Source organism: Fusarium fujikuroi, chromosome FFUJ_chr01 (assembly GCF_900079805.1).
Source record: "Fusarium fujikuroi IMI 58289 draft genome, chromosome FFUJ_chr01".
Lineage (NCBI taxonomy): Eukaryota > Fungi > Ascomycota > Sordariomycetes > Hypocreales > Nectriaceae > Fusarium > Fusarium fujikuroi.
The window spans coordinates 54274-82126 of NC_036622.1; the positions used below are offsets into that span (position 1 = coordinate 54274).

The window sequence follows — 27853 nt, forward strand, 5'->3', positions numbered from 1 at the left end:
CAGTAATACACCGAGTAGATTCCGCCGTACGTGAGGTCAGCAAACTTCTTGACCATTACGGGACTAATGCGTGACTTTTCGACCCGCGTTGATGATTCAGCAATTTGTGTGATGGTGTTGAGGGCGAAAGCATTGCCGATGAGCTTAAGTTTAGCCGCGTTACTATGCGGCTCATCTCTAAGAGACATCTCATTACGTCCCATTAACCTTTGATTTATGGACGTAGCATGTCAATGGATGACTTGGCACCAGCAGTTGCGAAGATAAGCGTACCAGAATTGGCCACTTGAGACGGACCAAATGCTATAAAAGATAGAAACAAAGTAAGTGTTTTGAATATTTTATTTAGAAAGCGGACACACCTGGACCGCTGACAAACTCTGCTCCCTTGTCAATCATCAGTTTCGCAATCTTAATTCTGGGGAAATAGTTGAACACCCGATAAAGAGTTTCCCGCAGATGTCACCTCCTTCGGCCATGGACTCGTAGATATCCGCAACAGCAGAGTCTAAGCCCAACCAAGAGAAAGTAATGTCACAGGAGCCGACACCCTCGTGCAATGAGGTACACATCTTGGCATGGTCCGAGCCGACTTGGGCTACAAAGTCTTCAGATCGTTTCTGGGTACGATTGTAGACGAGGAGTGGTTTGTCTAGACAACCTTTCTTGACGAGGTTCAAGCACATGCCCTAGAAACAGATGAGTAAGTAAGATAATAGACAAAGCAGGATGCTCTTACACGGCCCATGTTACCAAGGCCTATTTAAAGGAGTTGGGAGCCATTATACAACGAGAAAGTTAGCTCTTTGACAGCAGCGTATAGACGATAAGATTACTGAAGATATCGGGATTCATTTTATTCCTGTCACTTGGCATTTAGTTCGGAGCTGCCTTTTGTAGCCCGTGCAGAATCTAGATAAGGAGCTAAGGGTCTACTTCGGGCTTAGGATGATAACGGGACTTCGTTAACACATAAGCTGGGAACCTAGACCCTTCAACAAGATGCTGCCTGTCCTCAGGGAGCAAGAAAACACCAGACCTTAGTGTAGGGTGTCAAAATAAACTTGGTAAAGAGTCCCCTAAACTTAGGCTAGATTTACCTAAGCATTTTTATCGCTTAGGGTGGTCCTAGCCGCCTGTGTAGTTCAACCTGGTACATGTCAAGCTTGCGGTTACACTCAAGATCGATACTTTGCTCTGTAGTCCTCTAATTGGAACTTCATTACTGATAATAAGATACCTATATATATGACACGGCCCAATTGATGCAGCTCAAGATTGCATCGAGTCAGACTAATAAGCTAAGATGAACCTTATCCTGGAACCATGATTGGCTAGCTCGATGTCGTTTGCACATAGAGCCTAGTGCCGGCTTACTGCTGCACCAAGGCTGTAGGCGGAGATAATTATTTATTAGCCCGCCGGAAACATACGTGGTTCCTTCTTACCAGATACAGGAACTATTACGAGGTTGTCGCTGCCTTGTCTCCTTCAAGCGAGAACGGCTGAATGTATAAACTGTAACTGGGTGCATCCGGTGATGGACCTTTGCTCAGCCGAACCGCCGTAAGCGCGTGTCCAAAGGGCAGTCATCTACAGGCTGCATTATCTGCAGGTCCGTATATACCAGTCTCTCGTGTTCCAGCACCCACTGACTAACTGCTGTTCAAGAGGCCACAAAGTCAAATGCGATGATGCCAAGCCAGCATGCATACGCTGTCAGACTGCACGCTTCAAATGCGAAGGATATGCGTGGAACTTCCGCGTGGTGGCCTCTGCTAGCTTGGTTACCGCAGCACTTCCAGTCATATTATTCAAAACAGCTCATGCACCACTTCACTACCAGCCACTACTAGAAGAAGTACTATACCTCGCCCAGCACTTCACCATCAAGCCTATCCCGACACACAGTTCCACGCACGAGAAGGAAGCTCGTCTCACATCCGAGCTATCTAATCATGCATCCAGGACAGGACACGACTACATCTCCGTGATTCACAGAAGTTCCTTTATCACCAACTAGGCCGTAGTCTCCGCTCCAACTCTGTCACTCACGACCTTGGCGCCCTCTGTTTCTCCGTTGATAGGCACCACGTTAGCTCCCGCAGTAGTGACGTACAGAACATCTTTCTCTGCCTCAGCCACCCGGAGAGCACACGCTGTAGCCGATGCTACAGCCAAGGACGCAAACCCTCCTGCAATCACGATGCCCTCGTCGCCGCTGAGTGGAATTTGAATGGCCATGTTTGTCGGATGCCTTGTCATATACACAGCCCCGTCATCTGCAATACAAAAATCATCTGGGACTAGCCCAACTGTCGGTGGCGGAAGTGGGCTTGTGAGTGATCTCTCCACGTGCGTTTCTGGATATCTAGTCCATCTCAAACGATGAGCTGGCTTTTGTAACTAGCCGATTCTAGATGAAGATACGATAAAAGGTGCAGTGAGCCCGGCGTTTCCGTGGGGTCCAGCTACGGTTGGCTGAAAAGCAACTAGCGAGATTGGCTAAGTTGAACAAGCTATTAGGGTAGTTTTGTAATATTGTAAGTTCTACGATGCAGGAGCAGTTCTTTGCGGAATAACCACCCATGTCTTACAAAATATCTTTGATCGGCTAGCTCGATGTTTATATCACTTCAGTTGTGCGATTACATCAGCCTATCAGTGTCCGTCTGTGCCACCCTCGCACTCGGACACGATAAAGCAAAATGAGGTCAACGATCACACTTGGTATCTCATCTCACAGATACACGACGCGTCATTGACTTGAATCATATGTATATATATCCTGGTTCAGCGCCTTAAAACAGATAGTAACTCTTACTTCACACCCAACTTCTAAACATCACCCCAACACATTGATATCATGGCCAAAATCGTCCGCATCACGTTCCTGTTGCGAAAATGCGACGATATTACGTATGAACAGTTCCATAAGTAGTTAAGTCCTCTAGACATCCCCTTATCGTTTCACCAGAACAGCCCCTGACTCGTTCTTAATCTAGCTGGTCGGAAGAGCATCCAAAGATATGGCTATCTGTCCCCATCGTCAAACAGAATCTTGTCAAGTACTCGCAGTTCCACGCTGATAAGAAGCTTGACCTCTCAGGGACTGGCATGCCACCTGTTGCACCCTTCGATGGTGCGGCTATTATGTGGGCCAAGAGCCTTGCGGACCTCCATGCTGTGAGGGTATATCCTATGCATAAAACTTTTCGTCGTACTGATGTTCGATGTAAAGATCTTTAGCGATCCTGAGTATAATCGGATCGTCGTCCCGGATGAGGAGAAGTTCCTTAAGCGCGCTGAAGCTGTTCCAATCATTGGCTGGGATGAGGTTAAATTTGTCAAGGAGGGTTTGCTTGAAGGTGCGGAATGACCTGATGCAGGGTCTTTGTATCTAGCTCGCGTGAATCAAGAGCCTTTTCATTGCCATAACGTGCCCGTTCACCATTGATCGAAGTTTCAAATTGAAGTGCACTATAGATCCTATCCTTGAAAATTAACTTCCTTATCATTAGGAGTGTATCTAATCTATTCTATTAAGTCATATAGCTTCTAGACTAGGTCCGACTGACTCTGTTCCTTGAGAAGGTTACCTTCATTTGTAGTCCAAACCCTTCTTACATATTGAATTTATATGCGTGTCTCCTTACTCTCCCCAATGTCTGGATTTTCTTTCTATACCATGCCTAAATTCTTTGGTCAGTTTCGACTACATGAGGAACCAGGCGACAAACCGTTTCATAGCCAGCTCCAATAATATAGTTGCCAACCTTCTGCAATAACCAAAGGGTCGGAATAGAAATAGCAATGGCTCGTGCCTCATCATCCCCTTTGCTCATATTCAGTAGCGTGCTCGAGGGAGCAGAAGCATCGAACACTGCTGGTTGCGACAGTCCGACCATATCCAGGGCTTTGCTTAGCAGAGCGCCTTCGATCAGCTTTCGGCTACGGAATCCACCCATGACGAGCAGAGGTAGATCTGGGAACTCCTTTCGGATGGCTTCTGCGAAGTCGAGAAAGAATGCTTCTCTTGCCGCTGTGCTTTCTTTCTTCACCCGCTTAACTTGATCAGGGTCCAGGATTTCCCAATTGACGTGTTAGACAATGCTGGAAAGGTCGGTGGCACAGGGGATAGACCTACGATTGGCTCTTGATAACTTACCCCACTGATTTCCAGGAAAGTGGGCCCAGCGTCAGTGATCCCCGGCCCCCGATTCTCGGCATAAAGGTCAGCCCGACGGCCGTGATTCATGATGAGTCAACGAATAAGGCCAGCCCCGCAGAAATCTTGTAGTCTGAAGTCGGCCCTTGCTGAGTAATAGAAACAAAAAAGGGACGGCATCCACAACCCCCGATGTTGTTCTACTGACGACGGTCTCGGGTGGAAGTGAAAGCCGACGGGGAGAAATCAATTCAGGCTGAGGCGAGGCTTTATTATTCTGAAGGATGAACTCACTTTTAAGTGCCACGCCGGCTACTGCTAGCTTTGCCACTTTCCGTTCAGTCTGTCATACTTAAGTGTGGCATCGCTCCCAGAAAGACTGTGTCCGCTCGTATCATTTACCTGATTTGCTATCAAACACCAATGTCGAACCGTTACCGCAAAGTGGTCATACCCAGATACGGCGATGCCTCGGTCCTCGAGATCGTTGAAGACACATTAGCAGCCCCAGCTAGCAGGCATGTCCAAGTCGCCCCAATTCACGCTGGTTTCTCCGGCGCCGACGTTCACATGAGGCGCGGTGTCTACCCCTCGCAGCAGAAGCCTCCCTTCACCCCAGGCTACTGTCTCGTTGGCACTGTCAAAGCCAACGGCACCAACAGCAATATCTTCAAACCTGGCGACATTGTAGCATGCTTGACCAAGTATGATGCGCAGGCTGAACTTGTCAATTTGCCCGAGAAGCACCTTATTCCTGTGCCTGCAGGCCTGGACCTGCAGCAGGTGACTGCGCTTGTCCTCGACTGGTCCACGGCGTACGCCATGGTTCACCAAGTCGCCAAGGTGAAGAGTGGACAGAAAGTCTTCGTCCACGGCGTTAGTGGATCTGTGGGCTATGCCACCATGAAACTAGCACAGTTGCGTGGGGCCAAGGTGTACGGCACGGCATCGGAACGAAATCACGCTGCTATCCGAGAACAGGGAGGAGTCCCATTCGTCTACACCGATAAGAATTGGATCAAAGTGATGAAAGACGGTGGTGGTGTTGACGCCGCTTTTGATTCCATCGGTTTCGACAGCTTTGAGGAGTCCTATGATATACTCAACGACCACGGCATAGTTGTTGGCTTCGGTGCCAATCAGCTGTCTCTCACCGGCGAGGCTCCCATCTCAGCTATCTGGCCTACAGTCAAGTTTCTGCTCAAGGGAAGAGTCCCATGGCGGAGCAAGCGAACATACTTTTACCGCATCGATCGCGATCAGCCGGAGTACAGGCCTAACATGAATACTCTTCTTGATCTGCTCGGAAAGGGCGAGATTCATGTGCCCATCAGGAAGGTCTGGGACTTGGACGATATCCAAGAAGCTCACCGTCAGTGGCACAGCGGATCCGGAGTTGGTGCAGTTATCGTCAACATCAGGTCCGGTGCTGCATAGTGATGTCTGCGATGAGGGTGCCTTGATAGTACAGATAGCTAAAATATAACTTTTGAAAAGCTTAAGGTATAGGCTTCAATAATAGAATTTTATATAGAACTATTCACTGCTATAGCCTGAAATGTAAGGCATGGAAGTGGAGACATTATGTGCTTTTAAAAAGGCGTGAATCAAGCGCATCCCTTTTCTTATAATCATAAACAGCCCTTTTACTATTTCATCTCCAGCCATGGCATCTAACTACCAAGCATTCAATCCCCAGATTCCATCCATCTTTGATGCAGCATTATACGACAACTATGACGAAGTCTGCTCCTTGATCCAGCAGAATGTTGATGTGAACGCTATCAACCCAAACACAGGCGCCACTGCATTGCACATGGCGAGCGGTTTGGAAAGAGGGCGCGTGGTCAAAATCCTCCTAGAGGCCGGTGCAGATCATTCGATCGTCGACGATCTACACGAAACTCCAATGCATCAGGCCGCAATCACTGGGAACTGCGAAGCTGTGAAGCTTCTGCTTGAAGCTGGCGCAAGCCCTCATGGAAAAGGACGTGACGATTCAACCCCGACACATATGGCGGCTTGGAACGGCCATACTGATGCTCTGAAGCTCTTGATCAATGCTGGCGCGGACATACATGCTGTCGATGAAATGGGACAAACGCCCCTTCATGTGGCTGCAAATCACGGAGCCGGCCCGGCTACCTTGCAAATCCTTCTCAAAGCAGGAGGCGATATCAATGCCAGATCCGACAGTGGAAAAACGCCCTTGCTTGCGGCAGGGGGATATGATGATATGGTGGAATTCCTAGTTCAGGAGGGTGCAGATCTGGAGATTGCGGATAATAATGGGATGACAGCTTTGCACATTGCCGCGAGAGATGGAGTGCGCAGTCAAGTACAGTTCATTCTTGACACAAATCGCTTTGAAGTTAATGGCAAAACGAAAGATGGAATGACATCGCTCCATTTCGCCGCGGCCAAGTCGTATTGTGAAGATATCACCTCGCTTCTTTTGGATAGCGGCGCCAATATCGACGAAGTCGACAACGATGGAAATACAGCTTTGCATTTGGCCTGCGAGAGTTGGCAGGATAGCGTCGTCAAGATATTGCTCGACAAGAGAGCCGATACGGAGAAGAAGAACCAAAAGAACGGAGAGACACCTTTGCACGTTGCCGCACGTATTGGACGAATCGGCCCTCTTCGTGCGTTGCTTGAAGCCGGAGCTAACCCGCGAACGACGGACCAGAACGGGAGAACTCCAAGACAGAGTGCGGAAGCTGCAAAAGCGGAGCAGATTGTATTACAGATTGAAGAGTGGGAAAAGCAGGGGCCTCATAGTGATGAACTCAATAGTCAAGTCCGGGGCCAGATCTTGAAGGCTGCCGAGACCTGGGATGAGATTGTAAGGATATTAAAAAGTATAGAGTAACCTCCAGGCTTATTTTATTTAGTGCTATACTGTAAGCAGCCTAACTCTCTGATTTGTTACATTAAATTAAATATACGATCTCGGCAGTTAGATAGTTCTACTATTACCTTTAATTAAAGGTAATAAGGCTCCTTCAATTAAAGCCAGATTGCTTGCTATGACTAATCTACGTGTGCCATACCATGGCTTGGGGAATTAGTCCGTCCAGGAAGAATGTTTATGCGGGGCGTAAAACCAACAACCAATTGACTAAAACTGCCGAGTGATTACTATTCGCTAATTGTAAGCTTGCTCTAGTGTTAGTGTGGGCTGTCTGATTATGCAGCATTGATCCTACTCAATTGGGAAGGGCTGTTCGATTATACAACCTTGATCCTACTTATTTAGGTAAATGTCCTAGAACCTTGACGATTTACGCAGAATTAACTGTGTTGACAAATCCATGCGTGTTTTCAATGATTTGAGTAGTTCCAAAAGGCCGGAGGCAGTGGCGTTCTATGGAGCCAATATACTGGTGTTGTACTACAGCTGGATGGATATATAAAACGACTGTTTGCACTTGGCAAGATAAGAACTTCAGGAAAACTGCATTTATAGCCACAATTCTTACTTCAATAACCATAACTCATACTATATCACTCGTCCAAACAAACCCACCATGGCTTCTCCATCTACCATCCTCATCACCGGCGGAAACCGTGGAATCGGCCATGGCCTCGTCAAGACCCTTCTAGCTCGGCCTTCACTCACCGTCATTGTCGGTGTCCGCGATCCATCCCACCCCACATCCAAAGCTCTCCAGGATCTGCCAGTAGGCAAAGATTCCAAGCTTATCACCGTCAAGCTTGACTCCAGCGTCCCCTCCGATGCTGCAGAAGCCGTTTCTACGCTCAAGAGCGAGCACGACATTCAAGCCCTTGATATCGTCATCGCCAATGCGGGAATTGCAAACGAAGGCGGTCTAGTCCGTGACACAACCGTCGACAACATCAAGAAGCACTTTGAGGTCAACACCATCGGTCCTATTGTCCTCTTTCAAGCCGTAGCAGACCTCCTACAGGCTAGCAAGACCGGGAAGCCACTTTTTGTTGCTATTTCAACCCTCATCGGGTCCATCGGCTCTATGGAACACCTGGTAGCACTGCCGCCTACCAGCAGCCCTTATGGTGGCAGTAAGGCTGCTCTGAACTGGTTCATTCGGCGCCTTCACTTCGAAGAGCCTTGGCTTACTAGCTTCGTTATCCACCCTGGCCTGGTGGAGACCGAGATGGCTGTTGCTGCTTTTGGCACTGGAACCACCGAAAAGCTCTCCGTCTATGGATCGATCACTGTAGAGACCAGTGTTACGTCGTTGGTCAATGTTATTGATAAGGCCGGCAAAGAACTCAGCGGAACCTTTCAGAATTACGATGGTACGGAAATCGCTTGGTAGACCAGTACCATGAGCCTATAATCCTGCGCCGACAGTGGAGAAATGCAAGGAAACGTCGGTGGTCCAGAGTTAGCCTCCTGCTACATTGCAACTATTAAAGTAGCTTTTATAAAATAGACTTGTCTTGAATATCTCAAAGTTCACAAATACCAGACCCCCCTTCACAATCTACTAGCAATTTTTCTTGCTCCAGGCAGATATACCTAATAGCAAACTGGTAGGGATAGAAAGCTTAGCCTCTGCTTTTTGTACAATTACACAGTTGAAAGACCTCAGTTGGAGTGACTTCAATGGAGTTCGAGTTGAACTGGCCGTGAGAATTTGCCATACTATTAGTGGCATTCCCAAGATAATCGAGTGTACGTCCTCACGATGCACTCAACTGCTATCACCACATGCTGGACGTCGCAAGGATCCAACTGGTAGCATATACGTAGTCTATTATCCGAGCCTCGGACGAGACAACAGGGCACCACTTCAAGCATGGGACATTTGGCACGTCACAATTGGAGGAGGGATTTTGAAAATATTGATGCGCCTTATGGCTACGATAGCTGGCCAGCGAAAGCAGTCAGAATCGTGTAATCCTAATGCAGTTCTGGATGGTTATGCTCCAACCACTACTGGTTGATCAGCAACAGGTCAGTATTATTAAACGACCCGATGGGTGGCTCGTGACCCGCCATATGCCTCTGAATTAGCCACACTAACCCCCAATTTATTGAGGCCTGTTTGATTGGTCATACTGTCTTTTGACACTGCTTCCATTTATGTTTACTGATCGGTAGTGCCAGCCTTGTATCACGGTACCACCTAAGCTCGCCATTACATAACACTTCCGTCTATTAGGAAAATGCATAGTTTGTAAAACGCAATTGCTCCAAGGACCGAAAATGTCTCGAAGTAGTATGAAAGTGGGGAAGCTTTTCATTTCGTGCCTCATAGATTTCCTGTAAATCTGGAAGATGCTGCTTTTGTTCGCCACGGCTGAAGGACAGCTCACCGGGGATGACAGAATGGCACCTGGGGGGTGGCAGGTCGGTCTACGCGCTGGACTTCGCTTTAGTTCCGCTATGATATAATTCTTTCATGTGGTTTAGACCAGCACTTTGAAGTACTTTATTACACTAAGTTAGTAATCCACTTCTCGGTTCTGCAGACCGCAAGCCAGTTACTCTCTTTTCTTTTAAGGCACAGAAGGCAAATATGCATGCTGCAAGTCGCAAAGTGTTAGAGGGTGGATTGGCTAAGTCACGGCATGACTGATCTCCGATTTTGCTCTCGTGATTAGTGATCAAATAACCAGACGCAGGTTCTTGTGCTCTTTTATTTCAGCCTTCCCCACTGCCAGCAATACCTCCACATCTGATATCTAAAACCGATCATTCTCATTCTCTTCGTATTTCAAGGTCTCTCGCATTGCCATATAGCGATGCACAACCGCAGTGGGAGGGCAGCGAAGGCAATTTTGCCAGAAATGTATCCAACAAATACAGCAGCGGATAAGGAGCTGTTACTTGAAAAGACAAGCGAATCGCCCACCAAGGGCTCGCGAAAGTCCTTAGAAAGATCGGTCTTGAGAGCTTTGATGAGCTGGCCGCCGCTTGCTTCATATTAAACTGGTAGGATACACCTAAACTGTGCACATCGGGTGCTGAATGGTCAGGTTCCCTTATAACCAACCCTTCTCAAGCATTAGATGTATATCGCTGTTTTCGTGCCCTCCTTGATCTCTTAATGCTCTTCCCATGTCAGGCATACGGCCTGTGGTCAATTATTCGTCCCATTTGGAGACTAGGCAGTAAAGTGTTTTGTAGGTGGCTCAATTATACAAGTGCCAATCTTCTCAATAATCAAGGTGCTGGGACACAAACAGTAATGGCTCTTCTGATCCTGTCTCCTCAAGTCCGGTAGCACGCTTGATAGGTCCGGCAGGCCACGCTATATAGGGAACGACTTTAATGGCGTGCCTACGACTATGCGAGGCCTGCAGGACGTCGCAAATTTTCCATATCTGTTTACCGAGATGTTGGTTAAGGGGATCTATAACGAGGTATTTGAGGCCATAGTGGTATAATGTCTAGGTTGTGGACTAGATGTGTTATTTGCAGTTGATGCTTGTGGCTAGGAGCTTGAATTAGCACAGAGAACTGGCTCTGCGAGCCTGCTGAGAGTACCTATGGCGAGCTTGGTGGTATAGCTGCAAGGGACGACGACTGCCAAAGACAACGTACCTTGGCTCATAAGGCCAAGTTCTCTATGGCGATTATGAGCCAAAAAGTCTCAACAATAAATAGCATATCTTTACTCTCTCAAGGATATCGAGGTTATATCGCTAACGCCTAGCCAGTCCTCCAGGGCAAGAAAACAGTAAACCTTACTGTAGGGTATTAAATAAACTTAGTAAAGAGTCCCTTAAGTTTAGGCTAGATTTACCTAAGTATTTCTATCGTTTAGGATTAAGGTCCTCTATTTTCTTTCACTCCCTAGCCAGTTCTGTATATCGCCCCCGATATAACAGTGTTTCATGTTGCGGGGTAAGATATCTTGAGGCTCTTTGCGGGGGTGCCTAATTGGATTTGGCCCCCAAGGCAGAAAATAGGATAACCTTGAGAGATTCTGCCTAACATGACCTTTTTTTTCCACTTTTTCGTTTTCAGCATCTAACTCAATATAGCTATCTTTTTCACTCGATTTCACTCCAGAAATCTCTTTTAGGCAAGATTAATGTTCATTTCATTCTCGGGGTCACTAGAAATCATCAGCTCGACTGTTGATGACTACGATTGAAGGCCCCACAAACACCGCAACATGGCGATCCATAAGCTGACCCCGATTCTCATGACGGGAAGTCTATTCCTGGGACTTCTTCTTGCCATCGGCCATCATCTCTACTACCAGTATCTCGACGGGAGAATTATCAAGAGTCAAAATCAACAGGAGTGGTTTCTCCGCGTCGGCACCGGTATAGCGTTCCTCGCAAGAGCTCTCTTGTCAGCAGCTGTCGGGTTCGCATACACGCAAATACTATGGCGAACCCTGAGATCAAGATCCGTCACTATCGAGGGTGTCAACTCGCTTTTTGGCGTCTTGCATAATGCCTGGGATTTTACTGCTTGGGAGCTCTGGACGGCTGCACCGGCGCTTGCTGTAGTGGCCATAATAGCTTGGTAGGTAAGAAGCTCGGATTATCTGCAGCTTACTGACATTTACTTGTAGGGCACTCCCGCTGATTGCAGTTATTACTCCAGCTACGCTTACCGTCCAGGTTTCTGACCGTCCAAACATCACAGTTGTGGATGCTCCCATTCCACTGCTCGATTATGACAACATGCTCAACTTTGCCCAATTCACGGGAGTAGGTGGAGTCGGGTATTACGCTCCCTCGAGCTACGTCTCAAGGGTGCTATTATCAGTGGCATCTCTCGGCTCCATCCTCACTATCCCAGCACCATTTCCCAACTCGTCATATTCCATCGACTTTTATGGCCCTTCGATTTCATGCAATACCCCCCGTAACGCGACCTTTGCAAAGCTCCTAGGTGATACTGTCAAGAACGAGACCTGCTGTGGCAATTCTGTTGGCTACGTTGGTTTTGTTCCGAGTAGCAACACAATCAACAGGACTGTGGAGGGCTATGCCTTGGCCGGTCTGCGTGGAGCAATGAACTATTCTCTCATCTCGACAGTTGCATCCATTGATCAGACGGCCAACGCCACCAGTTCGGCTAAGCTCTATGTTGTCGTACCCGATAAGCCCGCGTCAAGCAGTTACATCCTGGCAAACAAGTCGATCGAATGCGCGCTCTATAACTCGTCGTATGCCGTGAACTTTATATTCGACAACGGCAGGCAGAACATTACATACAAGTCCAAAAGACTAAATGGAGTAACATCCACCGATGCCGGCCTCAACCAGGATACAGGCTCTAGTCAGTTCAATGCTGCTGTCGCTTATATAGCGCTCATGGACTCTCTGGGCAAGCTGCTACTTGGAAGTCTGGGCATCTCACACTATGGTGTTATGCGTGCGACTCAGACACAGATCATGAGCTCTATTCTCATGGATGCCAAAGAGATGCAGGTTCTTGGTGGTGTGAATGCGGCAACAGATCATCCGACAGCACCGGATTCTGTGATTGGGAATATCTCTATGGCTGATGCATTGGAGCAACTGTTTACCAATGCGACGATAAGTCTCTTTAGTAACTCCCAGCTACTGTAAGTGCACGCATGTGCTTCTTGTGATCGACGCTCTGTTAACACTTACAGGCAAAACGACACCACTGCATCTCGCGGTAACATTACCTACCTCACCGCGCAAATCGCCTTCTCCTATGAGCCTCGCAACCTCTTCATCGCATACGGGCTAGGCGTACTGGCTTCTGCGATTATTGTCATCATCGGACTTCTATGTATCAAGTCTGCATCGGCATCCTATGCGACTACTTTCTCAACTATTCTGCGGACTACGAGAAACCCCGATATTGACACTATCGTCCCGGCAGCGGAAACATCTGGCGCAGAACCTTTGTCAAAACATCTTGGCGATACTCGTCTGGTACTCCGACGTCAGGAACGGAAGCTGGAGGGGATGGGTGACGATATGGTGACGCTCTTTGCTGTGGACTCGACGCCGGATGAGAAGGGTAGGACAAAAGACTCTCCTTATGATTCGTCCCACCCGGGGGATAGAGGGCAACAATACTCTGACGTAAGTATCGAGCTTCTGAGCCATGTCGATCATTCGGTTACAGATGCAAGGACTGGAAATGGTGGTAGGAAGCTGTTTACCCGTGGAAATTGAGTAACAAGCATGTTGTGTCACGTCAAGATTTCTGGTACGGCAGGGAGAGCAATAATAATTATATATATATTCATGTCATGTCATTAAATCTCAACGCTTGCAAGTTGTTTTACAAAAAGCCTTGGTTATAATCTTGGTTATAACCTTGGTTGAACCCAATCCCATCAGACAGCAAACCCATCTCTTGCGCAAAATACAAAGCTTGATCATTTTGAGCCCAACTCACTGCCCCTTGAAGGCGCTGCAGCAGATCCTCAGTTGTCTCCATACCCACTACCGACTCACTGAACTGTGACTGTTCAGACACAGGGGATGGCTCTTCTGTACTCTCCGAGTATGTCTTCTGCGCTCGTTCCGCGACTTCATAGACTACGGGCGATTGGGGCCCTATGTCTATGCCCATCTGCATGGCAAAACCCACGGAGGGATCGTCTTCCATCCATCGTGAAAAGCTTTTCGCGTAAGTTGCTGGTGAGAGCGGTCGGGGGAGAGATATTTGTTGTGTCATTGGCATTGGCATTGGTGCAAATTGCGGTTGTCCTAGTAGCATGGGCATCAAGGATCGGTTCCTGTTGAAGAAACGTCTCAAAGCAGCGGGGAAGTCACTATCTTGAGCCAAGCGATCTTGACTTAGGCACACATCGATGGTCAAAGCTAGGCGGAGATATTGCGTTGGACTTCGGGCCAGGACATCAGCGTGATCGTTGGTGAGCATCATCTGCGAAGGTTCCTCGCGATCACTGCACTCCATAAAGTACCGGATCGTCTTGGAAATAGAATGAACGCCGTCGTACTTGGGGTGAAGCTCTCTGAAGACTTGGATGAGGACGTTGAGTCGCGATTGCTTGGAAGCAACTTCTGGACGGGCCCATATCTCGGTTGCCGAAGAGGCAGTGGACATCTTCATATCGACCATGTGCATCGCAAGCGGGAGAGCTGTGCATGCTACAGCGCTGCTAGGTAGCCAACGAGTAAGTCGATGGGGATGTAGTCGGGCGAAGCATTCTGCTATGCTTTTTGTGGCGTTTCGGAGATCTCTTCTATTGTTCTTGAGGAATTGGGTTTCGTGTGATGCGGTGGGAGTTTGGTTGACGAGACCTAATATTAGCCCGAGATGGAGTTCGTAATTGCAGAGGGCGACTTGGCTGGCGCTGGGGAGATGTCAGTGTATGTGTTTCAAGTGGTAGCAGGTGACGTTACTGGAAGTAGATCCAGACTAGATTAGTGAACAATACTGCAGAGTCCTCGTATCCTCCTGAACTCAGTGTCAAATCTTGGATGGCGAGTGGTGGTCTTGTAGCCACTGCCCAGTTCTTGAGCGACCGCTTGTGTTCCTGCACTTGGGCATACGCTGTCGAATGTGCTTCCGCATCTAGAATCGGCAATGTCTCGGTAGGATAAACTAGACCCAGGACGTCTGTGAGGGTGACACAAAGTTCTGTAAGGCGTTCTAATGTGAGGATGAGCTTGTGCTTTGTGGCAATGTTGTAGACTCGCGACGATTCAAGTTCATCGACGAGATCATCGTAACATAATGGAGAGCAGTTGGCAAAGTCGAAATGGGCACTGGTAATCTGGATATTCCTTCGAACGCAGAGAGGCATGATTCGATCACGGATAATGCAGCACCACCAGATACGTTTAAGTATATTCCGCCTCTTGACATCTTGTTGTGATATGTGTAGTCCATAAGAGGGAGAGTCGTAACTATCGGCGTCGCATGACTTGGCGTGTTGTATAGCGATTCGGAGCCATCTACTGTTCGCCTTGCCGGGTCCGGAGCGGAAGGTTGGGCACCAGTAGGTCAAGAGGAGGGCAGACTGTGCGATGGAAATAGGATCGGGGTCGGTCGAGAAGTCATATAGAAGCTAGATCGATGTCAGAAAGGCTTCACTAACGATACCACATGTTATTTACCTTGGCCTTGGTATAAAAAGCCTCCTTGGCTTCAAGGATGGTGGCGAATCCCAGCGTGCGGAGACTCTCTTTAGAGACAAACTTTATTTGTTAGAACAACCCAACACGAAAGTGGTGATGTCAACGTACAGTGCACGAAGCAAACATCATCGATTGCAACAAAAGCATCGAAACAGGCGTCCCAGTTGTCGCAGAATTAGGCGTGGGGTCGTACGCATTCCAGAAATCGGCTTCGTTGATAAGAGGCAGTAAAGGGTGGGTGTAGAGGAAGTAATGTCGGATGAATTCGTCGAGGATCGGTTTGGACGGGACGCGTAGACAGCCTTGAGCGTTGAGGTGGTGGAAATCGCAGTCGCGCATGTTGAGGGTCCGAAGGAAGGGCATCGACGAGTATAGAGCTTTGAGTTCGGATCGTACCGGTTCGCTGGGCTCTTCGATGATTGAGGGTGTATATGGCGGGATCTCTCTGATCTCTTCGATGACATCCTCCGTACTGTTTGTCGTGGGCGACTCAAGGTCAACGCGCTCTTGATGCTCGACCGATGTCTTGTATTCGCTCTCTTCTAGTATATGTAGCACGGCAGTCGCATCGTCGACAGGACTCGTTGGGTTATCGTCGTTCGAAGTCGGCGACGTCGAAGAAGCTGCTGCCGTGACGGCTTCGCAGTCTCGAATGAGGTTGGCATTGTCGGAGACGACGGAGGCACTACGATGAGGAAGGGGACTATATAATGTCAGTAGAGTAGAAGTGGCGATGGTGTCGATAACATACAAAGCATCAGCACGACGAGCAACGACGCATTCACAGCCGTCAAGTCGACAGTTGGTGCAAGGCGTCGAGGTGCGAGTGACATCACACCGGACCTTTCGCTTGCGACATTTTAGACACGCCTTTGTCGCGCGCTTCCTCGAGACAGGCTTCTTGGCGAAGCGAATCGGTTGCTGAGTGTTGTTCATCCTGGTACCTATAAGCAAGGGCGGAGACGAGCACGAAAGTGGTACCCGAGGTTGAAGAGGAGGAGCAGGAAAACAGAGGAGAATTGAACCCCAGATTTACCCCAAACTCGCACTTGTCTTTGCTGAGTGAGGCGCCCCCTGCTAGGGGCTAAGGGGCTGGACCCATGTGGGACGGATGGTAGTGAGCCTCGGAATTCTCGGCTAGAGGGGTTTGTGCCCCACGGGGAAGCTTCAGTTTTTCTCTTGACGCGGTAAGAGTAGGAATCAGATGAGGGTTATTGATGTTCTGGCTATTGGTAACTTGTGATGGTACTTGTTTGAGCTGGGTTTGGGGTGAATCATGCTCCGTGTCGCAGTCTAGATTACGGATACCCAGATAGCAAACCTCTAACAATGGTCCAGGTGGCGAATGGCATCTTCCGACGGCTAAATGAGCTGTTGAGTATGAAAACAATTCAATACCACCCAAAAATAAGGCTAGGGACCCGAAAACTATGTAAAGACTCCGCGAGAATTGATGGCTCGCGTATCTTGCATAACGTTGTGTTTGCCCATCGTATGACACCTATGACTCGGGTCCCTGGGATGGCGTGGGGACAAACTGGAGTGCATTTTGTCACAACCATATACGTAGATCTGTTGCTATAAAATCACAATCGTTGTTTTCGAAACAACTAAGCACCAAGGAGGGCTTAACATCCTCTTTGAGCTGATTTAATGGCCTTTTGCAGGGGCAACTCTCCGTTTAATGTACTGGAATCAGTGATTTCTAGGGTAGCCAAGGGTCACGCTACGTCATGTTTCTAAGCCAGGGCGACAGTCACGTAACGTTGTCTCCAGCCACTCTCCCACATAAAGCCCGGTCGGACTCCTCGGACACCAGAATCTTAAATACTTTTCATCCCAGCAAAACTCAGCTGTGAACAGTTTGCGCGTGACTAGCTCAATGGAGCACAAGCTTGCAGAACCATGCCACGTTTATTGCTGCTATTTTTATCTCGTGTTAGCGGAGCGTGGCTGTGCAGCCAGTCAACGGCTCGTTCCAGACGTAATCGGCACGAGCCACACAACAAAATGTCACGATACCATCAATTAACCCCTGTAGCTCGTAGGTGTCGCCGAGTCTACCATTAGGCTCTGCGCAATACGAGGACGTCACATCGTAACGGTGCCGGAATGCAAATGGGGCTCTGTGTCTAATTACAGTAGCTTTGCCCTCGTCCTTTCTAGGGATGCTCCCTTGATTATGTTATTGTCTCAGTATAATTTCAACGAAACGAACCCATTCTTTCTTTTCTTCATGTTTACTTTTTGCCTCTAACTATAACATTATTATTTATTCCATGGATTTACTATCGTGCTAGCATATACCGAGTACACAATGGTAAAGAGGTTCGATGGCCTTGAGTTTTGGGAGCAACGATGCAAGGCTCTCGAGCTATCGCAAACGCCCGCTACAAAATCACCTACCGACAGCGAGCCATCCCTGTCATTCGAGAGCCCAGAACTACCCAGCGCCGGGCCAGTATCACCAGCTCTTTCACTAATAAAATGGCCGACGACGGCAAAACCGCTCGGAAACGTCGATGATTCCGAACCCATCTTCATTCAGACTGTTTCTGCAGTCCACGACGTCCGCAATTCCATGTCCTTTTCGCCCTCATTGGACCAGCATAGCCAATCTGCATGCGTGCTACGGCCAAGCAGCTTTGAAGGAAAGGAGGAGTTCCTCACTGTTATCAGCAGAGGTGGATCGGATATAAAACGGGACAGCAGTATGGATGAGAGGAAATCACCATCAGCTGGCTCAAATATTACACAACTCAGACGAAGATTACCACTGCGACTCCAAACAACCGACCTGTCTGGAATGGCACAACGCCAACAAAGGCACTCAATGATGCCAAATCTTCCAGCCGCGAATACCAACAATTCGCCACTAGATTACAGACACACATTGAGTGCTTCAGCAGATTGCAACAAGTGCATCACCGGCCAAACAGACAAAGCATTCGAAGCCCTCACCAACGCCCTAAACAACAAACGCCAAGACGAAACAAAACACCTCACAGTTATCCGACCGACCATAGACTGCCGCATGCCATCGCTCAAGTCGCCAAAACCAATTCGACCCAGAATGATACGCCAAAAAACGCAGGAATGGGCAGCGACGCAAGAAGATATCGATAGTTCAACAGCGAGCTCTCTATCAAGTCCGATCAGTCCATTGATGCCAATCCAGATCTCGCTAGACGGGAAGGACTTGGATAAGTCGGAAATACCCCCAATGGGATATAATCTGGATCATGACTTGGAGGACTTTTTGAAATGGGAGGCACGGAATGTATGTGCTTATGGATATGGGACAAATGGGTATACCCTTACGCCGTAGACTAGAAAATGATTTAATGATGGGAGGATAATATACGGTTAAATTGCTGGACATCCTATGACTAGAATATTCCCTAATAATTGATACAATCGACTACTCATAGAAGCGGGCGAGATCATTTCAGAAGACTCCTCATCGTACTAGTGCGAATCGCACGAAAAGTTTCATATGTCTATACTAGCGTTATGTCAGAAATTATAGTCACTTCTAGCTTCCGGTAATGATCATAACGTTACTTATTACTGTACAGCAGATGATGGACCAGTGGGATGGAATTGAGGACCCATTCTGTCGGCTATAATATACTAATTGGGCATAAATCCAATGATCTCATCCAATGATATTTGAGATCGCTCTTCGGACCAAAGGATACAACAGTCAACATCCAGCCTAGTCAAGGCGTAATTGGTGATCTTGCGCTGTACCTGGATTAATCACCTGTCGGCTTTCCTTCCAATTACGTGATCATTTACCTTAATTCGACCTTGGCTGCTGAGTAATGGGAATATCATCAAGTCTACCCATTGCTTCAGGTGAGGGGTCATGTCAATGACCTAACCACTATATAAAGACACACGCATCTGTTGTAAAAACACTCATTATTCACGACATAATCAGCAGTAAAAATGGCCTCAGCAACTTCATTCCGCGACCTTGTTGGCATTCCCGCCTCTACGGCTAGCCCCTCCGACAGCGTTCTCATCATCATCGATGCGCAGAACGAGTACGCTGAGGGACAGCTCAAAGTGGCCAACGCTGCTGAGTCGCGCAAAGTCATCGCTGGACTTTTGGAGAAATACCGAGCTGCGAATGGGAGTGTCGTGCATGTTGTCCATGATACACCAGAGGGCGCGCCAGTATTCACCCCAGGTACTAAGCTTGCTGAGGAGTTTGACGAGCTGAAGCCTAAGGATGGCGAGGCTGTTATCCACAAGAACTTCCCTGGTTCATTCACCAAGACGGATCTTCAGAGCGTCTTAGATAAGACTGGGAAGAAGAAGGTTGTTCTTACAGGCTACATGGTAAGTCACTGAGTTGCATTACTGAGAAGCAAGACTAATCATGCAAAGGCCCATGTCTGCGTCTCAACTACCGCGCGTCAAGCTGACGAGCTTGGCTTTGACGTCATCATCCCCGAAGATGCCGTCGGTGACCGTGACATCCCTGGCGTCGACGCCTCACAGCTGGTCAAGGTGTCACTGAGCGAGATTGGCGATGCTTTCGGAACCATCATCAAGAGTAGCAGCATTGCTTAGAACTATCTATAAGTGATATAAACTTTTACAATCTATGTCATTACAATTCATTATACAATTCATTCCTGTTTCTCTGAGAATTCTGGCTGTACTAGTTCCCTCCGTGTGAACTTGACGTTGAAGTCTGTCTGCTTGACGAACCAGGCGTTGATGATCCTCCACTCCTTGCTTGGGTCTTCAAAGTTAATCTGGTTCTTGTTAGTGTTGACTCCATCAAAGCGCGGGATGAGTTAAGCTTACCTCGAATCGTCTTAGAAGACTTGGCACAACCTTGTAGATCTCGAGTAGACTAATATTCTTGCCAATGCATGTTCGGCTACCCATGCCAAACTGGAACATCATACCAGTCATCTTCTTGATACGCTTATCTTCCTCTTCAGCGTCAAGCTTAGGATCAGGCAACCAGCGCTCGGGCCGGTACACATCAGTGTCGTTTCCAAAGATCTCTGGGCGGTTGTGGATGATCCACGCTGAGACACCGACGATTGTGCCGCCCTTAATGAACTCGCCTCCAATCTCTGCTCCCTGGGGAGGAACGATCCGCTCAAGGGGAAGACCTGGTGCGGGGTGCATGCGGAAAGCTTCCTGAACACAGGCATGAAGGTAAGGGAACTTCTGAGCCTCGGAGAAAGTGACCAGACCAGTTTCGTAGTCAGAAAAGACACCAGCCTTGGCAGCTTCATCAAGCTCTTTCTTGAGCTTCTGGTAGCACTCGGGGTTTCGGAGTAGGTAGTAGAAGACGGCGGAGAGGGTGATAGCTGTAGTTTCTGAACCTGCAAAGGCCATGGATACAGCCATGGTCTGGACCAGAGTGTCTGTCATGAACTCGGGGCGGGCTTCACGAGCGGCGATGAACTTGGAGAGCAAGTCTTGGCCTAGGGGTTGTTTCTTGAGGTTGCTAGTGGGAAGGCTATCAACCGACTTGAGCTCAGGGATGAGACGTTCAGCCATGCGGGCGCGGGCGAAGCGTGCGACGGCGATTGTTGAGTCAAAAAGACCCCACTGGGAGAGCTTGAGGTAGATAGGGTTCTTCTGGAAGATGAGGTCGAGGAAGGGGATTTGTCCGATCTGAGACCTGTTAGTAAGAGCTTGGATAAATGAATGGATGGCTTACAGGTGCAACATAGAGGAACAGCTTGCCCAAGTACGCGACAATACCTTCAACGTCTTCATTCTTCTCAATGAAGCCATGTCTCTTGCTATAAGTGATCTCGCCAATGACATCAAAAGCGTAGAACTGAAGCCATTGTGTAAAGTCACAGACATCAGACCTCTTAGCGAAGAGATTTTCGGTCTGTTCCAAGAATAATTTGGTGGTGTTGTCGACAAAGGGCTCGTATTGAACGAGTGCGCTCATGGAGAAGGCAGAGTTGACACATCTGCGGAATTGGGAGTGGAAGTCATTGTCTGTTGTGCTGAAGAGAGATGCGAGACGGTGGCCCTTGACCACGGATTGTTGTACAATGTAAAAGTCGGACTGAAGACAGTAAGCATGAAGTTTCTATTGCCAAGTGAATGACATACCTTGACATAACCCTTGCTGAGACCATAAATGGACTTGAGAACAGCAGGGTCTGCAAATGATAGAGCATTTGGTCCATATCTGACAATATCACCATGCTTAGCATGGAGTTTCTGCAGCGTCACCTCAGGTCTCTGCCCATAAACATCCCAGAAGCGCCACCAATCCGTCAAAGACGCCAAAAAGGGACCGGGGTATTTATTTAGACCATGGTGATATCTGTTCTTGACCAGCCACGCGACAGTCAGTGATGTAAGTACCAACACCCAATGCTGGGCGAGGGCACTGAGAAGCGTTTCAACCAAGCCACTGTGCATGTTGAAGGCACAAAAAAGGGCACACAAATTAAAGAATTGTTGAAGAAGGCACTGGAGTGGTTTATTTTCTTTATTTTTCTATCTAGCACACTCTCTTCTTATATCGCTTTCCACCTTAGACCAGATCTTGATGACAGTCTCGGTCTTCGGGTACTCCAGGTTTGCCCCCACAGGTCATTCTGGGGTATTTGGGGACAAAATGATCCACCAGCTCGGCAAGTAAACACGGCAAATACAGCTGATGCAGATATCCGAGCACACTTTTGCGGTTTGGTAAATAAATGTCATCATAATTATATACCTACAGCGTATTACTGGGAAAACGAGGCGAGGAGAGTTTTTCCCTGCGACATGCCTGCGTTGGAGCTAATAAATGTCGTCGGCAGATGTGAACGGGAGAGCAATGATAACGCAGATAAAGTAAGCAGACGGGCGACGATAACGAGTCTTCATTCGCACAGAGGAATTGCGGCATTCGGAGTTCGCGGATGAGAGATAGATTGCAGAGTGTGCACGTCGTCATCACAGCAGGCGTATCGCGTGTATCACAACTGCCGTGTCACAGAATTTGCCGATGCTGGGATTGCACAAGGTTTTGTTGTGTTGCGTTGCATTGAGGCTCCTTTTCATGCGCCGTGTTTCGAGTCTGGTTGGACGCATTGCGTATTTATCAGCTGCGGTTCATTATCTGTGACCAGAACTAAGTTTATTCTTCTCATCCTCCCTTTTCTCATCAGATCATGTCATTGAATCCCAGCCGTTATGCCATAAGTCCTCAATTGATGTCGGAAAATATCGTGAGGCTCAACCTTCTCCTGTGCTTAATGCAACCGCTGTCTGTCTGAGAAGCTTTTAGACGAAAGACTTTTCGGAAGTACGATGAAGTTGTGATGTGTTCGATTCAAATATACCTCTCATATCGAGTGTACTATTGGACCTGACAGTTGATCAGTGTACACTCACAACAAAATTTCCGATCTTTCCATGCTCCTCACCCATGAAGTTCGGATATACGGCAAGAATGTAAAGTTTACTGCTCAAACCATCCTTCATAGCATCCAATGCCATCATCGGCCCGTTCCGAAGTTCATGATGCTCATGTCGCAATAGTGTCAAGGCAAAACCGAGAACTACGTTGGCGTTTCCATTCACTGCCTCGGATGTTTACTGTAGGAAAATGGTTCACTTCTGGGGACTGACAAACGCAGATGGTATTTAGGATTTCCAGGTATTGAGGTGGCATTAACAGTTGTGAGCTAGAAGTGTTATTTGCCGCTGAGACCTGTGGCTGAGAGCTTAATCCGGCCGAGAGAAGATAGAGGTGGCATTAATACTGTCCAATTGAATTACTTGATATACTATGAGCCTGGAGTATCAGAATCTATTTATCCGTTATGATATATCGTTTTAGCAAAGCTTTAACAACTCAAGCCAACGTTACCGCAGCAAAGTCTTGCCATCCCTTATTCTTATGAGAGTTTGCATAATCGCAGACACCTTTCACCACAATAGATGGCAAGTCCTCCCACAATGTAGCGCTTTCCATCTCAAATGCCTCAATGCTAACCGCTCAGCAAGTCCATCTCGATCCCGACTGGACTTAAGCGCTGGGTCTCCAAAACCAAACCTGCCCTGAAAGATCAAAGGCCTTTGCGCCTCGCAAGTGTTGCCTGGTCCTTCCAAGAGTGTTTTCTTCTACAGTCGACCTCGACGAGGAATTTCTCGTCACATCCTGCTTCTTCGCAGGTGAAATCACGACAGCGTTCGCATATAAGGCCTAGGCTGGTGAAGCACATGCATAGTACCAAAGTGTCGATCTGATGCTGGTATCTGGTGCGTAGTGCTGAGTGCTACTTGGTTGGTCTTCTGGATTTGTTCCAAATCCTCTGCTAATCCTGCCGCAACGTCGCCAAGAAAAGGTTTTATTCTTTTTCATCTGTTTTTGTGCCCTTCTCCTGTGGTCACCTTACTGGCAGATGCGTTCCTGAGCGGCACCCTGCGCGCGGCCTGCACAGCAGAGATGGTGTGTGGGAGCTGCGGGATCTGTGGATGGCTTCCCCTGCAAGGCGTGATGAAATTGCTGTACTGGAGGAGCTGGGCGTGGTATAAGTTATGCTGCTGTGGGTATAGAAAGTCGGAGAAGTCGCCGCAGTAAAACTGGGTGAAAGCCTGCCCAAGGAAGGTCCGGTCGTCGGCGGTGGGAGCTCTGCGGCTGATCGGGGTCAAAGATTTCTCATGAAGATAGCGTATACGAAAAGCATTCTCTAACAACGGTTCTTCTGTAGGAGAATCCGCGTAATCTTCCGGCAACTTGACGACGCGATTGGTCTCGACGAAGTTAGAGATGACATGGCAATTCTGGCTATCAAATGAAAAGGTTAAAACCACTTTATATAATAAGGCCATTCTTTGGTCCGACTTACCACTTGACTCTTTTCCCTTCAGACATCTTCACGATGTTTATTGCACGACATTTCGGGCAGCAGGTATCGCTGACAGCCCCTTTATGGTTTGAGATTATAGTCATGAATATTTCTGCTCCTGGAAGCATTTTAGTGTCCCAATTCTCAGTTCCGATATCAGTTGTCAGTTCCTTATCCTCCAATACATACTCCTCTTGATCGATCTTGGCGTGCCACGGTTGACGGCGAAGAATAATCCGTAGGAGATTATGAAACTTCTGCCAATTCCAATACATAAGTGGTAAGCTTATTCGTTGTATTAAAGTAAGAACTCACCTGTTTAGATGTACAGAGACCTGGGGGAATAAGAATGAGACTCTGGCTCGCGTCAAGGAGCTTAATTGGCAGATCGACCACTCCTCGACTGCCATTTAGAATTCGAATAGAGCAAGTCTTGAGAGCGCATAGTGATATGCAGTCGAGTAGTTCGCGAACCGCTAAGTCCATCTGTTGATAGAAATTTTGAATCTCTCGTGTCGGCAGCCAGGTTTCGTCTCTCAAGCTTTGATCATGGTGGCTCATAGAGAAGATCCGACTTCAGATGTCAGCATTTGTGCGCACCACTGCCATAACAGATTCTCTGAGGTAGTGACTTACCATAAACGCAACACGAGTAATTCCAGCTCCCGTTGGAGGTCTTTCTGCAAAGCTTGCACGGTACTAGACCTCGGTGCTCGGTTTTGGAAAAAATTGTGAATCAACCTCAGGCAGCTGGTCAATGGGCCATTGAGAAGAGTTAAGTTGTTACAGTGGGGACTGTGTACCAAGTATTGGGCATAATTTGTTGGTAAATACGAAGCTTCGATGAAAGACCGGCAATGTGAAGTAGCGTGCTGAATGATGGCTAGAAGCTGCAAGGTGTGGCGATGGATTGTTCTGATCTAGCTCAAATTCTTCAGCATACGCGACAGTCTGATTGTGTTGTGGGACCTACATCACTGTCCTCCAGGAAGCCGAAATCTGGCAAATGCAGCGTGGGTATAGTGCTCACGCTCCCTATAATAAGCTGTTTGCTATTTTCTCTTGCAGTGTAGTTATTGACAGGTTGGACAGATGATGCTGGAACAGGGTCTATGTCTCTCCCTAAGAAGCTCTCCACGGCGGGTATGTAAGGCAGAGTGAGAAAGGAGTTGGTGTTATGACTGGCCATACTGCCCTATAGTGTCTGTTGACCTGATCGGAGGACAAATGAGGTATCTGAACGCAAGTGGGGGTTAACGGAGATATTGGAAACCAGGTCTGATGTTATTTAATTTGAAGACATTCATATTCAGGTGAAATCTTACGACACAGACTCGTTCAGCCTTCGAGAGCTGAAAAAAAGTCTGCATAAGCCTGCATTGCCACGTGGGACTTTGGTATCCAAAGGCACTGCCCATTTTCAACCCCCGCACTTCAGGCAACGATACCGCCGGTATCAGCTTACCAGGCTTCCCGCAACCTTCCAGAGATATAAATCTTGCATGGTCTGATCATGGGCATTTGCTTTATCCCACCAAGCTGTAATCAAACAATCTTGTTGGACCCTCGCGATGGCCGCTGAAGCTGTTGGGCTAGCTGCCACCGTAATCACGATCGCTGATGCGGCATACAAGAGCAGCAAACGACTATACGAACTTATCGATGGCTTTCGGACCGCCTCAAAAACCTTGAGTGATCTTCATACAGATCTCTCTTCCCTCGAACAGCTTCTGCAATCTCTCAAGGATGCACTGGGAAAGGCCGACGACGAGAGCCTGTCAGACGAAATGAGAAAATGCTTGCAGAACCTCAAGCCTTGCATGGTAGCTTGCTGCGAGGTTTGTGACGACTTCAGTGCCAAGGTTATGCAGATAACATCGCATTCTACCGAAGATCATGTTAGCTGGAGGGACAAAATTCGACTCCAGTTCGAAGAAAAGGGCATCCAGGCCTTTCAATTTCGTCTCGCCGCCCACAAGACGACGATAAATATTGTTTTGGGATTAGTAAATCTGTAAGTCAATGGTTACATCAGGCTCTACCTTACGGACAAGATCGAAGCTAACCAGATACTGAACCGCAGTACATCATCCGATCAGAATCGGCAAGCCTACAAGAATCTCGAAACCAATATCATAACTGCGGTAAGTGGGATCTCTGGCCGAATCGAGGGTCTAGAAGTAAGCCTCCGGTTGCTGTCAACCGTACAGCTCGCCGAGCATAACAGGGTTGTGATGGAAGCCCTGCATGAACACGCGGTCGCTCTACAACAGTGCTTGAGGGTGTGCTATAGTGTAGTAGACGCTGCACCTGCGAGTACCAGCGACACAGTTCACCGCATGGAAGGCTACGATTCAGCGAAGCAACTGGTCGCAGGTGATATCGGAGATGCTGTTTTACGGTCCCGGCCAGTCACCGTGGGCATAGCCTCTGCCCATCAACAAGCTCAGCAGGCGTTATTTCAGAACGTTGGTGCGGATAGTATCGACGGGGTAATGAAGTTCTTTCAGTAGTCTTGTGAGAACCTGGTATGTTAGGGGTGATATCAATGAACTTATGAATAACTTATAACATTAAGTAATCTCTATACCAGCCTAATATCACTGAGATTTCCTTATTGTTTCAGGCAGAGAAAGACCAAAGTCACAGGCAAACAATTACGAACCTATGACCTACTGTATTGCTTCTTAACTACAGTTCTTAAGATTGTAAATCCCTATCTACGGGCCTAATAATCGATAAGTAACTGGTTTGCTTGTTGACTTAAAAGAAAGTCCCAAACTAGAGGATTCTATTATATAACCAAGCTGTAACTAGCTGCTGTAGCCACTCAATCTCGGTCTAACTCTCCCTTATCTATATACTTGAAGAAAATGTTATTTATATAATCCCTCATAGTTCCCGTAGAATCTCAAAGAGGAAATCTGCAAGCCAAATGCGTAATGTCTTAGACTACCTATTATGCTAAACTTATAGGGGATTTCAGCCCAGCCTCGCTCGACGAAAGGGGAAAGGTTCGGGTTGCCATCAAGGTCTGGATTGCAAATACATCGCGCGCTATTGGGGTCGCTTAGCATGGGTCGGGCCTCACCCTGCACAGGCGTGAAGTTTGATGCCTCTATCACGAGATCATTATCAGCTTGCAAAAGGCAGTTGGAGAGATAGATAATCCACAAGCGATTACAATCCATGTTTTAGCTACGAATCACAACCTCAACTGCTGGAGACCCCTTAAAGTTTGAAACTCTGCCTCAGGACAAGCGGTGAAGGGTGTCTTAGATCGACGGTGGTGACTGGACAGGTTACGGGCTGAGATTATCTAGGGTCCCGCTGAGCCGCAGTTCAGCATGCTTCGTAATTATGGAGCGCGCCACGCTATTGAAAGTTATGCACTGCAAGGAAGCACACTATTCTTAATAGTTTAATGTACGCGTTGACGGTTCTGTATTAAAACACGGCTGGACTTGGTAGTTGGATCATGGGATATGCGCTTGTTTGTAATGACTGAGATGTGAGATATGGAAAAGGGTGCCAATTCCTTCAATAGTATTTTGTAAACTTGTCAGTCGGCCTTATGTAGTAGCACTATTGCCATGATACTATCACATTTCCTGCGACCAGTCAGATGCAGCGTATTATTAAATTTAACGGCTGTGGGTCAACGAAACACTTTTCAGCTCCCATTTTCCCTCCGAGGCTGAGACATTTGCAGCTTCTAGTCAGCATCCGGACGTATCCGTACCGACACGATCAACCCCAGCGCTTAGCTACCTATCGCTAAGATTCT

General features: G+C 47.9%; 14 protein-coding genes; 8 read left to right on the forward strand and 6 right to left on the reverse strand.

Moving 5' to 3' along the window:
• Window positions 1-398: 398 nt before the first annotated feature.
• Window positions 399-748, reverse strand: FFUJ_02069 (uncharacterized protein; the record flags this gene model as incomplete). XM_023573673.1 has 2 exons in its annotated part: window positions 399-689; window positions 740-748. 2 exons carry the CDS (start codon window positions 746-748, stop codon window positions 399-401), a joined length of 300 nt encoding a protein of 99 aa, XP_023423717.1.
• A 1271-nt stretch (window positions 749-2019) lies between these two features.
• Window positions 2020-2244, reverse strand: FFUJ_02068 (uncharacterized protein; the record flags this gene model as incomplete). Its single annotated transcript, XM_023573784.1, has 1 exon — window positions 2020-2244. The coding sequence occupies one exon, from the start codon at window positions 2242-2244 to the stop codon at window positions 2020-2022; it is 225 nt and encodes a 74-aa protein (XP_023423536.1).
• Window positions 2245-2866: 622 nt separating this feature from the next.
• FFUJ_02067 (uncharacterized protein) lies at window positions 2867-3379 on the forward strand (the record flags this gene model as incomplete). XM_023573895.1 has 3 exons in its annotated part: window positions 2867-2919; window positions 3006-3186; window positions 3242-3379. 3 exons carry the CDS (start codon window positions 2867-2869, stop codon window positions 3377-3379), a joined length of 372 nt encoding a protein of 123 aa, XP_023423537.1.
• A 313-nt stretch (window positions 3380-3692) lies between these two features.
• FFUJ_02066 (related to NADH oxidase) lies at window positions 3693-4258 on the reverse strand (the record flags this gene model as incomplete). XM_023574006.1 has 2 exons in its annotated part: window positions 3693-4064; window positions 4169-4258. 2 exons carry the CDS (start codon window positions 4256-4258, stop codon window positions 3693-3695), a joined length of 462 nt encoding a protein of 153 aa, XP_023423538.1.
• Window positions 4259-4591: 333 nt separating this feature from the next.
• On the forward strand, window positions 4592-5605 carry FFUJ_02065 (related to Protein indc11; the record flags this gene model as incomplete). Its single annotated transcript, XM_023574117.1, has 1 exon — window positions 4592-5605. One exon carries the CDS (start codon window positions 4592-4594, stop codon window positions 5603-5605), a length of 1014 nt encoding a protein of 337 aa, XP_023423539.1.
• A 229-nt stretch (window positions 5606-5834) lies between these two features.
• On the forward strand, window positions 5835-7095 carry FFUJ_02064 (related to ankyrin; the record flags this gene model as incomplete). XM_023574228.1 has 2 exons in its annotated part: window positions 5835-7016; window positions 7066-7095. 2 exons carry the CDS (start codon window positions 5835-5837, stop codon window positions 7093-7095), a joined length of 1212 nt encoding a protein of 403 aa, XP_023423540.1.
• Window positions 7096-7701: 606 nt separating this feature from the next.
• FFUJ_02063 (related to ketoreductase) lies at window positions 7702-8475 on the forward strand (the record flags this gene model as incomplete). The annotated part of the gene is made up of 1 exon (XM_023574339.1): window positions 7702-8475. One exon carries the CDS (start codon window positions 7702-7704, stop codon window positions 8473-8475), a length of 774 nt encoding a protein of 257 aa, XP_023423541.1.
• Window positions 8476-11286: 2811 nt separating this feature from the next.
• Window positions 11287-13282, forward strand: FFUJ_02062 (uncharacterized protein; the record flags this gene model as incomplete). XM_023574450.1 has 3 exons in its annotated part: window positions 11287-11645; window positions 11695-12696; window positions 12748-13282. 3 exons carry the CDS (start codon window positions 11287-11289, stop codon window positions 13280-13282), a joined length of 1896 nt encoding a protein of 631 aa, XP_023423542.1.
• Window positions 13283-13391: 109 nt separating this feature from the next.
• FFUJ_02061 (related to cutinase transcription factor 1 beta) lies at window positions 13392-16156 on the reverse strand (the record flags this gene model as incomplete). XM_023574561.1 has 5 exons in its annotated part: window positions 13392-14433; window positions 14483-15150; window positions 15200-15280; window positions 15329-15923; window positions 15972-16156. 5 exons carry the CDS (start codon window positions 16154-16156, stop codon window positions 13392-13394), a joined length of 2571 nt encoding a protein of 856 aa, XP_023423543.1.
• Window positions 16157-17537: 1381 nt separating this feature from the next.
• On the forward strand, window positions 17538-18548 carry FFUJ_02060 (uncharacterized protein; the record flags this gene model as incomplete). Its single annotated transcript, XM_023574672.1, has 1 exon — window positions 17538-18548. One exon carries the CDS (start codon window positions 17538-17540, stop codon window positions 18546-18548), a length of 1011 nt encoding a protein of 336 aa, XP_023423544.1.
• Window positions 18549-19174: 626 nt separating this feature from the next.
• On the forward strand, window positions 19175-19804 carry FFUJ_02059 (putative nicotinamidase family protein; the record flags this gene model as incomplete). XM_023574784.1 has 2 exons in its annotated part: window positions 19175-19570; window positions 19619-19804. The coding sequence occupies 2 exons, from the start codon at window positions 19175-19177 to the stop codon at window positions 19802-19804; spliced, it is 582 nt and encodes a 193-aa protein (XP_023423545.1).
• A 59-nt stretch (window positions 19805-19863) lies between these two features.
• Window positions 19864-21643, reverse strand: FFUJ_02058 (related to pisatin demethylase cytochrome P450; the record flags this gene model as incomplete). XM_023574895.1 has 4 exons in its annotated part: window positions 19864-19992; window positions 20045-20872; window positions 20919-21281; window positions 21329-21643. 4 exons carry the CDS (start codon window positions 21641-21643, stop codon window positions 19864-19866), a joined length of 1635 nt encoding a protein of 544 aa, XP_023423546.1.
• A 1932-nt stretch (window positions 21644-23575) lies between these two features.
• On the reverse strand, window positions 23576-24627 carry FFUJ_02057 (uncharacterized protein; the record flags this gene model as incomplete). XM_023575006.1 has 3 exons in its annotated part: window positions 23576-24005; window positions 24067-24323; window positions 24382-24627. 3 exons carry the CDS (start codon window positions 24625-24627, stop codon window positions 23576-23578), a joined length of 933 nt encoding a protein of 310 aa, XP_023423547.1.
• Window positions 24628-25637: 1010 nt separating this feature from the next.
• Window positions 25638-26579, forward strand: FFUJ_02056 (uncharacterized protein; the record flags this gene model as incomplete). XM_023575117.1 has 3 exons in its annotated part: window positions 25638-26080; window positions 26102-26210; window positions 26277-26579. The coding sequence occupies 3 exons, from the start codon at window positions 25638-25640 to the stop codon at window positions 26577-26579; spliced, it is 855 nt and encodes a 284-aa protein (XP_023423548.1).
• Between the last annotated feature and the right edge of the window lie 1274 nt (window positions 26580-27853).